We start from the raw sequence: 14,043 nt of genomic DNA on the forward strand, positions 1-14,043 counted from the left end.
CACATATTATAACATCAGAAAGATAGGGCCTGATCATCTACAGCAGAGCTTCTCAAGCCTTACGTGCACAAAAACTGCTCACAAACCTTGTTGAAATGCAGACTCGTGACTCAGCAGGTCTAAGGTTGGGCAGAGATCCTGTACTTCTTATACCCTCCCAAGTGATACCAAATTGCTGGCCCTGAAACCACACGCTGAGCAGCAAGAATCCGTGGCAAGTCTTGTCTGTGGTTTACTGAGTGGCGGGCTCACGTTCAGGGACCAGAGGTAATGGGGTGGGGCCTCTGAATGTGGACGGCTCTGGAAAGACCTCTGCCTTGAAACCTCTGTGAGTCCTCTTTTACAAAGAAATTCCACAGCATTGCATAGCCAGCCAGTAAGAATTATATGTACTGCTACGAAACAACATCTTCAATATATTGCTAAATGAAAAAATATAGTGTGAGCAAAAAAAAACACACGACTTGTACATGCACTAAAACGCCAGAGAAAACAAAAGCAGCTTAGTTGTTATTCTTAGAGAATAAGGCTAGGACAGCCAGGGAGGAAGTCTTCCTTGTCATCTTCTGTGCTAGCTGAAGATGCTGTTACAATGTAGGCATGCAATTTTTATAATTTTTTAAGCTAGTTAAGAAAAACCAACTGAAGAAGCAATGCTTCCCCAAAGCGGTCTCAGCATATCTGATCCGGGGTGGGGGGCAAACCAGAGCCTGCCTGTCCTGGACAGTCTAAGAAGTGTTCTTACACTTTTTAATGGTTGACAAAAAAAAAACAAAACACATCAAAGAGTAGTCTTCTATGACATGGGAAAGTTACACACAAAATTCAAAGTTCCACGTCATTAACAAACTTTCCCTGGCACAGAGGCGCACTTGCTCTTTTGCCTGCAGCATCAGGCCACTCTGACCCACAGTGGCAGAGCCGAACAGCAGCTAGAGGTGTGCTCACAAAGCCTGAAACACTGACTGTCTGACCACATGCACAAAGCATGGGCCAGTGTTCAGGAACCAGAAGACTTCATGTTGATGAGACGCCGATACTCTCCGAGTTGATCCAGGCAATCCCCATCAGAGAATCCTGGCTGGCTTCCTCACTGAAACGGACAATCTGCTCTTATAGTTTAAATGGAAATGCAAGGGGCCCAGAGTAGCCAAAACTATCTTGAGAAGGAATAAAGTTGAGGACTCACACTTCACTTGAAATTGGGATAAAAATTAACAGAAATCAAGACTGTATGGGGCGGGGGGGACACCTTCCCTGGAGGTCCAGTGGTTAAAAATCTGCCTTGTAACGCAAAGGACACCAGTTCAATCCCTGGCTTGGGAAGATCCCACACACCTTGGAGCAACTAAGCCCATGGACCACAACCACTGAAGCCCGTACACCGCAAGTAAGCACAGGCCCCACTCACTGCAACTGGAGAAAAGCCCGGATGCAGCAGCAAAGACCCACCACGGCCAAAAATAAATGAATCTTAAAAATATTTTTTAGAAAAGACTGTCTAGGGGGAACTTCCCTGGCGGTCCAGTGGTTGGACTCCACTCTTTCCACCATCGTGGGCCTGGGGTTCTGTCCCTGGTCAGGGAACTGAGACCCCACAAGCCGTGCAGTGCAGGGAAAAAAAGTGAAGAGACAACCCAAGAGAGGGAGCATAATTTCACAAACTGTGTATCTGATAAGGGTCTAGTACCAAGAATATTATGAAGAACTGTCACAATTCAACAATAAAAAGACAATAATTCAACTTAAAAAATGGGAAAGAATGAGAACAGGGACTTACAAGTACAAAAAACAAAGCTGGGCACCAATCACTGTGGAACTTCCTCACACGGACGTCTTTTTGTCTCATAATAAATTCTGACCTGTTTACGTAACTGCAGAAGAGTTCTCTGCTATTTGCAGTTGCATGGAACCCTGAACGATAACACCAACTATGGCTAGACCATGCTCAGCAGAGAAGAACAAGTCCTGTTGGTTTCACCTCCAAAATTCAGCCACTTCCCAGCTTGCCGCTGCCGACAGAACTCACCATCATCTCGCACCTGATCACGCCACCAACTTCCTAACTGGCTTCCTGCTGCTGCCCAGGCTGTCCGTCAACTCGGCTCTCAGCCAGTATTCATTTTAAAACGGAACTCAAATCCTTCCCACCTCACTTAGAATAAATGTCACTGTCTTTATTCCATCTGGAAGGGATTACTGATCTGGCGAGGCACTCTCTCTCTCGGACCTCAGCTCCCACGAAGTCTCCTCTCCCGAATTCAACAGGCCACACCCACCACCTCTCGAGTCCTCTTCGGGAGTCTGGACCTGCTCCCTGGGCCTGGTCTTTACTCAAAAGCCACCGACTCATTGGCCTTCCCTGGACATCCTATCTGAAAACCGTCACTGCCTCCCTTCCCCGCTTTGCTGCCATTCCTCCTCCACTTGCCGCTAACATGCCGTGTGTTTAACTTAGGCACCCTGTTTACAGTCTGTGCCCCTCACTAAAATGTAAGCTTCATGAGGGCAGAGCTTTATCTGTTCAAGGCCGTAGCACTGCACCTATTTAGGATACTGGCTGGCACTCGTTAGATGTTCAGCAAATAATTAAAGTCAGGGAAAATCTAGGAGGGAATATGAAGGAGAGTGAAAAAGTGCCAAAGGCCAATGCCAACTGCCTCATAATTGCAGTGAGGACCCTGCCGAGCTCTGGCACTCCCCTGCACGCCAGCCTTCTAGAGACTGCAGCCAGCACCTCGCAGAACCCTGCATACCATACGCTGAGCCCAGAGCAGGCACGCAGATCCTTAATCGGAGCCCACGCTCAGCTGGTGACACTACAGTTCCACAGGCAGCAAGAACCATAAAAACAGAACAGTTACTTTCTCATTACTTTTGGCCAATCTTATTTTGGGGAAGGGATTTTTCAGCTTAAACATATGAAGAGACATGTTAAGATCCAAATTTGTAAGCAGGGGGTTTGTTACTCAAAATTAATGAATATTTGCTTTCTCAACAGCAAAGTACATAAAAATACATTTATGTATTTTATAACTATAATTAAGCCAAATGCAGTTGATTTCAGAGCATGCTAAGAACCTTTCAAAGTTGCTATTCTGAAGTATTTTTGTTTTTAAAAATTTTAAAGTCTATCCATATATATACACACACAAGTTATCCCAGGTGGGATACACAAGGAAGAAGTCTAACAGTGCTTGCCTCTGGGAACGCAGTTAGGTACTCAGGAGAAAGGAACGGGAGAGACATGTTAATTACCTGTCTGAGATTTTGGAATTTGTATCATGTTAATGTATTGTTTATGCAAAGATGACAGACTACATTTTAAAAATAAGTCAATCATACATTTCCTTACAATAAAGTAATGAAACATCTACTTTGTCAAGCTGGCTTAAGAAAGAAACCTCTTCACATCTGTATTTTGAAGAAGACACCATATTAAGGTTCTGTCAAAACAGCATAAGAAACAGAACACATGATTTTAGACTGACCGAGTGCTGGAACAGCAGACAGGGATGGCAATAAGACCTTCCTTCCCACCCAGAGCCCTGCCTAGTGCTTCCTGTTTGTACACAAGATCCAAGAGATGCCAAGATGCGTGAACTTCTCTGACTTCTACCTCCACAGAGAAGAACTATGCTAAGTCTGGAACGGGTCATGGTTATAAGTTATTTGCTGCAGAGAAAAGTCAAGTTGTTAGATTTTCTTTTTTTCTCAAAGTATCCAAACAGGTTTTTCACCTTTTAGCAGAAAAAGCGCTTTACTGTTACATTTTAACAGATAAGCCAAAATGACTCTCCAAATACTCATTTCCTGATTAAACCTCAGGACACAGCAAGGAATTATGTCAGAAACAAAGATGAAAACATGACTAAAAATGAATCCACCTTAACATTAAGGTGAACTTCTTCAAGGGGCTGCTTCCCGAAAACTGCCCTCATTAAATGCCCTCTTGTACAAATCCAGATGAGAAATAAAATGCCCGCACATGAAAGAAAGACCCGAAGGGCACACCCTGACCTCTGCGGAAGACCCAAGACTTCAGGGGAAAGCACTCGGGCTCTGTAAGAAGGTGACATCAAATGGCCTCTCTTCTTCTGTTTCGAAAATTTCCCTAGCACAAGCACCGAACAGTACCAGGATGTCTGCGACAGGAGACTGTCCGGAGACACCCATCCAGGTTCTGGCCAGCGAGACTGCGATGCACGTGAGACGCACATCACTCGCCCCGGCGATTAACCTCTCCCTCAGCAAGCCGCGATTTATTTCCAATTGCAAACAATAAACTTCAATCCACTCTTCCCAGTATTGAAGTCCGTGTTAATGTTTCTCGTACGTTAATATCAACCATCTTGGCTAAGTTCACACTTACGGGGCGACCACCGCTCATTTAAGGGGCCTGCAGACCGACTAGAACTGAGACAAGCCGGTCTCTTCCCGACACTTCATTCTTCTGCTGCGACCCCCTAACTAAACGAAAAGCCCTGAGGCTGCGAGAAGACGGGCCCGATTGACTCCCAGGCTGTTTAAAGGGGGCCCCGCCAGAGACTCCCCATTGGACCGCGCGCGCTCCCCCGCCCTCCAGTCCGACGTCCCCGGGCATGAGGTCACCACTGTCCCCGCATCACTCTGGCTCCAAATTCCCGGCTCCTCGCGGAGCGCCCAGGCGCACCCCTGCTCCCCTCAGAGCAGGAGGAGGGGGGGCGGTTGGACGCGGCCTCGGCGCGGCCGAGTCCTGCTCACAACGCAACCCCGGTTCCTCCCCAAAGTGGGCAGCCGGGCGGGCAGAGGGCCGGGGCCGCCTCCGTGCCTCAGCGGGAGGCTGGCGAAGGCCGGGGAGGGCTGGGGCCGAGCTGCGGCGGGTCAGCACTCACGGTCGGTGCAGCGGCTCCTCGGCCGCGGCAGGGCCAAGCGGCGGCGGCGGCGGGGGCGGCTGAGGCGGCGGCTGCGCCTGCGGCGGCGGCTGAGGGGGCTGAGGCGGCTGAGGCGGCGGCGGAGGCTGCTGCTGCTGCTGCTGCTGGAAGGATTTGAGGGACTCGAAGGCCTTCATCAGCTTTTCCAGGGTCGCCATGGCGGCCTGCCGCCCCGCGGGGACAGCGCCCGGAGCCCTCGGGCTGGCTCGCGGCTCCGCTCAGCAGCGCGGCAATGAATGAGGCTCGAGGCCGAGGGCAGGAACGGAACCCAGGCGCTCGGCCATCTTGGGTCTGTCCCGGCAGCCCCCTCGGCCTTACGCCCCGCGACGCTCCGCCGTCGGGCGGGGCGGGGCCAAGCCGACGGGATTGACAGCCGAAGGCGGAAGCCCCCACCAATGGCCAGACGTGGCGCCCGCGCGGCTCTCCGCGCCCGCCGTCTCGCCTCCTGGAGCCGCCGAGGCCACGAACATCGGTGCGCTCCTCCCAGGAGAGAACGAGGGGCGCGGCGCGGAGGGGGCGGGGCGCGGCGTGGAGGAGCGGGGCGACAGGGCGGGGCGCGGCGCGGCGCGGCGCGACGCTGCGATGAGGGGCGGGGCGCGGCGGGGCGCGGCGGTTGTGAGCCTCCGCCTCGCTGACGAAGAACCCGCTAGGAGAGCAGCCCCCAGATGACGCTTGCGGGTGGCAGAGCAGGCCGGCCACGAGCTCGGAGCCGGAGACCCTGCGAGGGAGCCTGCCCACTCAGCGTCCCGGGCGGAGGGAGAGCTCACGGGACAGCCCTGCAGAAGAGGGAGGGGAGAGAGGTGCGCCCCGGCGGAGCCAGGGCACTCTCAGGTGGAGCCCAGGTGTGGTCCCCGGAGGAGAGCACATCCCTGGAGGGTCACTGCGCAGCCCGAGGAAGAACCAAGGGGCCTGGGGCTGGCACGGCTGGTCAGAACCTGCCTGGTCTGCGCCTGCTGCCCCGAGAGTCCGTGGCTGGTATAGCGAGAAGCAGCTTTGGCCCCAGAGGTCCCCCACCGGCATGACCGCCAGACCCAGGAGGAGGGTGTCCCGCTCCTCGGCCGAGGCCGGCTGCGTGGGCGGGCCCGGGGCTCCAGAGCCTCACCACCTGGAGGGGGGCCCTGAGCAAGCAGAGGAGTGGCACGTGGGTGACCCCCAGGAGAAGTCCCCTGTTCTGGGCCACAAGCCACATCTCTACCTGATTTCAGAGCCTGTTTTCCCAAAGCAGCCAGGTGAGTGGAAACCCAGCACTGCCACAGGAAACCTTGTCCCCAGGGGAACAGGAACGGCCCCCTTCAGGGCAAGGACCTCAGAGAAACATGCCGCCAGCCTTGGGGTCCCGGTCCCCTGATGGTATGCATATAATAACAGCCCTTGTCCACAGGACCGGCACAGTGGCTGGGCTCCAGGCGGTCAGATACTGTGGTTGGCAGCACCCTGAGTGTGGGCTGTCACTGGTGGCTTGCTTCTGATTAAAGTTTACGTATTAAGGTCCGACAAAAAAAGCTAAACACAAAGTTCTCTGTGCTGTCTGCCTTACCCATTAACCAGACCTCCTCAAAGACAGGAGAGCCGCCTGGCCTGCAGAGATCAACCTTCCTTCCTTCTGACCTAGCAGTGCAATTTCTTACAAGATTAGCATTCTTTCCCAGCTCTGTAGGGGGTCGTAATGACTTACTGCTCAGTTTGTAGTTTTCCTATATCCTTAGTGAACTTTGATGCATGATCCTTTGTCTCAAAACTGTATAGGATTGTGCCTTGGGCTTTTAACAGGCTCTCTCAAAGCTTCTGAGAGTTTGTCTCCTGAGTTATAATCTTCACTTTATTTTTTTTCAAATTAAAAAAAAATGTTAATTGAAGGATTATTGCTTTACAGAATTGTGTTGTTTTCTGTCAGACCTCAACATGAATTAGCCATAGGTATACATATATCCCCTAGTTTGAATAAAATTCTTTTTAAACTTGTTAATTGAATTTTCACTGACACCTCTAACAGTGTGATGGGCAAAGGTGGTGCCCCTGGATTTACGTTACAGAGGACTGAGCCTTCCCTCCAGCTGGTGGTCCATACCCTCAGCTTGCACATGTTCTTGAAGCCCGCTGCCATGGTGGAAGGCCCAGGTGGCCAGCAGCCCAGAGAGGACTAAATCCTGCCAGCATCACAGGAGCTTAGAGGCAGATCCCTGCCCCATCCAGCTCTCAGGTGAGGCAGATGGGACTCGAAGGCAGGCTTTCAGACCAGGGAGTGAAGGACCTCGTTAAGCTGTGCCCAGAGTCCTGACCACGACAACTATGACATCCTACGTGGTTGAGCCACCATGTAACTGGCAACAGACAAGTGTATTCGTTTGCTGGGGCTGCTATAACAAAGCCCCACAGACTGGGAGGCTCCAACAGCAGGAATTTACCTTCTCACTGTCCTGGAGGAGGCTGAACTCCAAGGTGTGAGCAGGCTAGCTCCTTCAAGGCCTCTCTCCTTGCTGTGTAGATGGCCGTCTTCTCCCTGCGTCCTCACGTGTTCTTCCTTCTTTGCGTTGTTGTTTTTATTGTTTAGTCGCTGAGTCCTGTCCGACTCTTTTGAGACTTCACGAACCGTAGCCCAGCAGGCTCCTCTGTCCATGGGATTTTCCAAGCAAGAATACTGGAGTAGGCTGCCATTTCCTTCTCCAGGGGATCTTCCCGACTTAAGCATCAAACCTATGTCTCCTGCATTGGCAGATTCTTTACGGCTGAGTCACCTGGGAAGCCCCCTTTCATGGTGTCTGGATCCTAATCCTCTTTTCTTGTAAAGACAATGGTCATTATTGGATTAGGGCCCACCATCACGACCTCATTTGATCTTGCTGCTGCTGCTGCTGCTAACTCGCTTCAGTCGCATCCGACTCTGTTCGACCCCATAGACGGCATCCCACCAGGCTCCTCTATCCATGGGAGGACTCTTGCATTTTCCAGGCAAGAGTACTGGAGTGGGGTGCCATCGCCTTCTCTGCATTTTATCTTAATCACACCATTAAAGACCCTTTTTCCAGCTACAGTCACATTCTGAGGTTCTGGGGGTTAGGACACAACGTGTGAATTTCCAGAGGACACAACTCAGCCTCTGCAGAGGCTCCCCTGCTGGTCCAGTGGCCTGCACCTTCCAATGCATGGGGTGTGGGTTTGACCCCTGGTCTGGAAACTAAGATCCCACCTGCCTCATGGCCAAAAACCAGAACATAAACAACAGAACCAATGTTGTATTAACAAATTGAGTAAAGATATTAAAGCTGGTCCACATCCAAAAAAAGAAAAATCTCATCCGCCGAGAATTTACTATAATCCTGATAAGAAATCTTACTGGAAAGCCTGTTAAAAGGAACTGTCAAGAAGGCAGATTTTTTTTTTTTAAACCAGGGGAAAGTGTGGCATAGTCCCAGAGTAATCAAAGATGACACAGCTGGGGAGGCGATTTGGCCTGTTGTCACCAAAGCCTGAGAGCTGGACCATAAAGGTGGCTGAGAGCAAAACAACTGATGCTTTCAAACTGTGCTGCTGGAGAAGACTCTTGAGAGTCCCTCGGACTGCAAGGAGATCAAACCAGTCCATCCTCAAGGAAATCAGTCCTGAATATTCATTGGAAGGACTGATGCTGAAGCTGAAGCTCCAATACTTTGGCTACCTGATGTGAAGAGCTGACTCACTGGAAAAGGCCCTGATGCTGGGAAAGACTGAGGACAGGAGGAGAAGGGGGTGACAGAGGATGAGGTAGTTGGATGGCATCACCAACTCAGGAGACATGAATTTCAGGAAACTCTGGGAGATAGTGAAGGACTGGGAAGCCTGGTGTGCTGCAGAGCATGGGGTCGCAAAAAGTTGGACACGACTTAGCAACTGAAAAGCAATTCCAAAGCCTTAAGATGGACAATGCCTCTGAACAGCAAATATACTCGAGTAATTTATCCTCAAAAGAGAATCACAGATGTGTCAGGATGGTCACTTATTATAGCAACATTTAGGATAAAAAAAGAAGCAAATGCAGGACAGAAAGAGATTGGCTGACTTAAGCAAAACATATCCATATGACAAAACTGCAGTTGTCCAGATCTTGCTGTAGAAGAGCATTCCTGGCACAGAAAGGTGTGCAGTGTACTAGCAGGTTACGCTCCTGTGCGTAGCGTGATCCCCCTCCCCCCTCTTTAAAGAAAAGCAACACGCACGTACATAGACAGAGACCTGATTCGGGGCTTCCCTGGTGGTCCAGTGGCTGACACTCGGTGCTCCCAGTGTAGGGAGGCTGGGTTCAATCCGTGGCCAGGAAACTAGAACCACAACGAAAGGTTCCGCGTGCCACAACGAAGAACCAGAGCAGCCAAATAAATAATGTTGTTTTTTTTTTAAAAAAAAGAAAAAAGAGAGCTGATCACCAAGTCCGTAACAGTGACTCCAAGCATGGCAATTACAGGAGATCTATATCTTAATTTAGCTGCATTTCTGTATTCTTCAAATCTTTAGCAATGAGTGTGTACTACTCAGGGGAAGTGAAGTGAAGTCGCTCAGTCGTGTCCAACTCTTTGTGACCCCATGGACTATAGCCTACCGGGCTCCTCCGTCCATGGGATTTTCCAGGCAAGAGTACTGGAGTCGGGTGTCATTTCCTTCTCCAGGGGATCTTCCCGACCCAGGGATCAAACTCGGGTCTCCCGCATTGTAGGCAGACACTTTACCCTCTGAGCCACCAGGGAAATTCAGGGAAAAACCATGTAAAAGAGGTGGTTTGGGTGAAGAACTGAAAACGAAAGGGTACCAACACACTTGTGACCGATTCTGCCCAGGAAAAAAAGGAGAAGTAAACAAGCCCAACACTTCCCCACAAATGGGGTACACTTCAGCTGGGGGGCTGGCACCTGCCGGAATTGCAAAACCAGGGAGCAGCTCACTGTGGGTGGGGCCTTGGGCCAGAAAAGGAAACCGTGAAGCAGAGTCGGGACTTCGGGGAGCAAGCGGACTGGCAGCTCCTGACGGCGCCTTGGGGGTCCCCCACCCATCTCCCCCCAGCCCAGGGGCTCCTCTCCCACTTTAGAGAGTATTATTGCCACATATTTTAATTCTATGTAAATACACACATTGCAAAAGACACGGACATGGTCACTGCCGTCTGAACAGTCAGCCCGTGTTTACACTGGCGGCCAGATGTGCCACTTTCATCACTCTTCACTCCTGCTGGCATCTCTGGGCTTCTACCGCAGGGTGGCTTTCTTCTTGTGCTCAGTGGGCTCACCCGTGTCTGACTCTTTGCAACCCCATGAACTGTAGCCTGCCAGACTCCTCCGTCCATGGGAATCGCCCAGGCAAGGATACTGGAGTGGCTTGTCATTTCCTTCTCCACAGGATCTTCCCGACCCAGGGATCGAAACTGCATCTCCAACGTTGCAGGAGGATTTGTAACCACTGAGCCACCAGGGAAGCCCCCTCGAATTTATCTTTTGAAAGTATGCTGTGTCGTGTACAGTTCTAGTTTCCCACCAGAACTGTTAAGCTTTGCAAGTTTCCCCCTTGAACGTAGTAAGCACACTTGTCTGAGCGTCTTGGACTTCCCGGGTGGCGCAGTGGATAAGAACCTGCCTGCCAGTGCAGGGGACGGGGGTTCCAGCCGAAGCATCTAGAGCCTGTGCTCCCCAGCAAGGAGAAGCCCTCCTCTCGCTGCAACTAGAGAGAAGCTGGAGCAAAGCAACAAAGACCCAGAGCAGCCATAAATAATTAAAAAAAAATTTTTTAAGAGTCTGTGTCTCATATATTTCCATTATCTAGAGCCTCCAAGAGAACGTTTTTCTTGTTTGTAATGTCTGCTGAGTTCGTTCTTTTGCCTCACCTCATGTCGTGCTTATCTTTGATTACATCCTGGACGTTGTATCTGAAAACCATTACAGAAGTGATTTGTGGCCTAGGGTGCTCTCTTCCTCCAGGCAAGGTTTCTGTTTGCGATGCTCGTCTCCTTGGGGCATCAGAAGCCCTTGGCCGTCTTGATCCACGCCCCGCTTTTGGAGTCCTCTGGACCACCCATTTCAGCGGGCTGGGTTACTTCCAGGTCACCCTGGCCCTGAGGTGGAGAGTGAACTGACTGGGACCCCAATCTCGGCATGCCCTGGACCAGGCTTTTGTTCTCCGAGCCCCAGATGAGTTCAGCCTTTCAGGAGTCTCAGGGCTCCCAAGCCCCTGAACAGGAGCAGCCCTGGTGTCTGGCTCACCTCCCCAGGCCCCCCTTGCCCTGGCCTTCAGTTGCTCACTCTCTCGACATGTGCTCATCAGGAGGGTACTGCACCCTTGCTGTACAGGGAGGCTCCTCCTGTAAATGTGAAATAGGATGCTATTGAGGGTGGTCATCTTTCTGTTATTCTTCTTTTTATCATGAGTGCCTCTGTGGCGTAAACCCTCCTCCAGAAAGATGCTGTCTCTGGGTAATAAATGTATTTTATGATGCTAAAGAAGTATTGACTGATTTATAGTTTACCCTTGAAAAACCATAGGGCTTCCCTGGTAGCTCGCTGGTAAAGAATCCACCTGCAATGCAGGAGACCCCGGGTTGATTCCTGGGTCAGGAAGGTCTCCTGGGGAAGGGCTACACTACCCAGTCCAGCATTCGTGGGCTTCCCTGGTGGCTCAGCTGGTAAAGAATCCGCCTGCAATGTGGGAGACCTGGGTTTGATCCCTGGGTTGGGAAGATCCCCTGGAGAAGGGAATGGCTACCCACTCCAGTATTCTGGCCTGGAGAATTCCATGGACTGTATGGTCCATGGGGTCACAAAGAGTTGGACACAACTGAGCAACTTTCACTTGAAAAAACATGGGTTTGAAATACATACGTCCACTTATATGTGGATTTTTTGCAATAAATACAACAGCATACATGGTTGATTGAATCCATGGATATGAAACCACAAACATAGATCAGAGGACTATAAAATTATATGCAAATTTTCAACCCCACCCAGTGTTGCGAAAAGGTCAACTCCATTTTATCAACTATAGAAACGTGGGTTGAATTTGGTCAAATGCCTTTATGAAAATTACCTATTTTTCCTTTGGATCTATTAACATGATTTATTATGTTACTGGATGTCCTGATATTGAATCATCCATATCTTATTAAAATAAACCCAGCATTTTGATGTGGTACTTTATAATGTGCTGCCGGATTCTGCTTGATAATATTTTAAGGCTAATAAATATTCTGTTCCATAATATTTTAAGGATAATGTGCTTAGTTGCTCAGTCGTGTCCAACTCTTTGTGACGCCATGGACTGTATGCAGCCTGCCAGGCTCCTCTGTCCATGGGGATTCTCCAGATAAGAATACTGGAATGGGTTGCCATGCCCTCCTCCAGGGGATCTTCCCAACCCAAGGATCAAACTAAGGTCTCCCACACTTCAGGCGGATTCTTTACCATCCGAGCCACCAGGGAAGCCCTCTAAGGATAAGATTCTGGTAATATTTTAATGACTTTGTATTAATAAAAGACAGTGGTATAGACTTTCCATGTAAGGTCTTTGGTAAGATTTGGGTGTCAATTTATACTTGCTTTATAAAAAGGAGTGGGAAGTTTTCTTCTTCTTCTATGTATTCTCTGGAACATTTAAAAGCCATTGACATTTATCTGCTCCTCAAAGGTTTGCTAACATTCCCTGTTAGATCATCTGAATCTGGTGATTTTCTGAAGGGTAGCACTTTGGCAACTTCATTTCTTATCCTGAAATTTGTCTAGATTTTCTACTCTACTTATGGTTAATTTTGGTAAATTATGTTTTCCTAGAAATGCATTTCATCCAGGTTTTATGTTTATTTTCATAAAATTGTACATAGTATTCTGTATCTTTTATTACCTCTCTGATTTACTCCTCTTGTAACTTTGTGTATTTGTATTTTCCCCTTTTGTTTTTCTTGATTAGGTTAGATATTGATTTATTTATTTTATTGATTTTTTGAGAAAAAAATCAAAATATTGATTTATTTATTTTATTGATTTTTGAGAAAAAATGTTTTATCATTTAAGCTGTAGTTTTTCTCTTTTATAGCTATTACTTTCTTCCTTTTTTTCTGCTTTTCTGCTTTTCAATCCTTTTGAGTCAGAGGCCAAATCCATCTATTGGGGCACTTAGCTTTGCTGATATTAAGAGCTGTACATCTCCTCCTGGAGCACTGCACTTTAGGTTTATCCCACATCAGGCACGCGAGTCTTGTTCTCATTTCTCAAGGCTCTGCAGCTCTGCGTTACATCACCTCCTTAGCCCAGAGGACTTCGTAGAGGTTATTAGCCAGGGCCTTTTTGTTTTCCGATTTTGTTATTAATTTGTAGGTTTATTGCATTTGTAATCACATACTCTACTATACTTAAATCTTTTCAAATTTTTTGTTAGGATTTCCTTTCCCCCTTTTTTTAATGAGGATTTTCCAGACCAAGTCCCTGCTATTTGGTTCAACTCTCCGAGGTCTGGACCTTGGATCCCACACAGCAGGTAGCAAGAGCTTCCCAGCGAGCCAGAGAACAGTGAGGGTGACTGACCATGAACCCAGGGCCACCGGCAGGGTCACCGGACCCAGGAGGCTCCCACCTCCTCCCCCAACCAGCTCTCCCCGTTACCTGGCGCTCTGGCCCCGGGAGGCCCTGCCAGGGTGGCACATACCAGGCCACCCCCCTGCCCAGCTCCAGCACCAGCGGCTCTGGGGACCCAGGCCCGGAGACTCACAGACATGCTTCCAGCCTGACAGCCACGCCCTGACCTCAGGGTCCTGAAAACACCCTCTTTCCAAGGGCAGACAGGAGCGCCCTGAGATGCCCCACATACGGTGGGCGGCAGAATCTCAGCAGGAGGCACGGGAGCTAGGAACACGAATGCAAACGGCCAAGACCTGCTAACCCATGCTGATGCCCACCCACCCACACCCAGAGGAGCTCGGGGGGTGCCTCAGGTGGGTGAGGAGCAGCAGGGCCCCTTCCAGGCCTCCCCTCCCCTCTCTGTGGGGACACGCCACAGGGCGTCCACACCCGGGGCCTTCCGGGCGTCCCAAGTCCTCAGGTGGCCTTTTGTTCAATCCACCTTTAGAGAAACACCAGTTCAGGCATGAACGTAGAAAGCGGGACAGACTGCTGAGCCGTCG

The 14,043-nt window shown here is 49.9% G+C and overlaps 1 protein-coding gene across 4 annotated transcripts in view; it reads right to left on the bottom strand.

Moving 5' to 3' along the window:
* HTT (huntingtin) overlaps window positions 1-5,393 on the bottom strand; it is a 132,011-nt gene extending 126,618 nt beyond the window's left edge. The window contains exon 1 of one of the 4 annotated variants that reach the window (XM_070372786.1): window positions 4,875-5,390. In XM_070372786.1, coding sequence (XP_070228887.1) covers window positions 4,875-5,071 — 197 coding nt within the window. In that variant the 5' untranslated portion in view covers window positions 5,072-5,390. Of the gene's footprint in view, window positions 1-4,874 lie in introns of all 4 variants that reach the window. The other 3 variants (XM_070372785.1, XM_070372787.1, XM_070372788.1) reach the window with 3 other exon arrangements.
* Between the last annotated feature and the right edge of the window lie 8,650 nt (window positions 5,394-14,043).

This window comes from Bos mutus, chromosome 6, assembly GCF_027580195.1.
Source record: "Bos mutus isolate GX-2022 chromosome 6, NWIPB_WYAK_1.1, whole genome shotgun sequence".
In the NCBI taxonomy this organism is placed as follows: Eukaryota; Metazoa; Chordata; class Mammalia; order Artiodactyla; family Bovidae; genus Bos; species Bos mutus.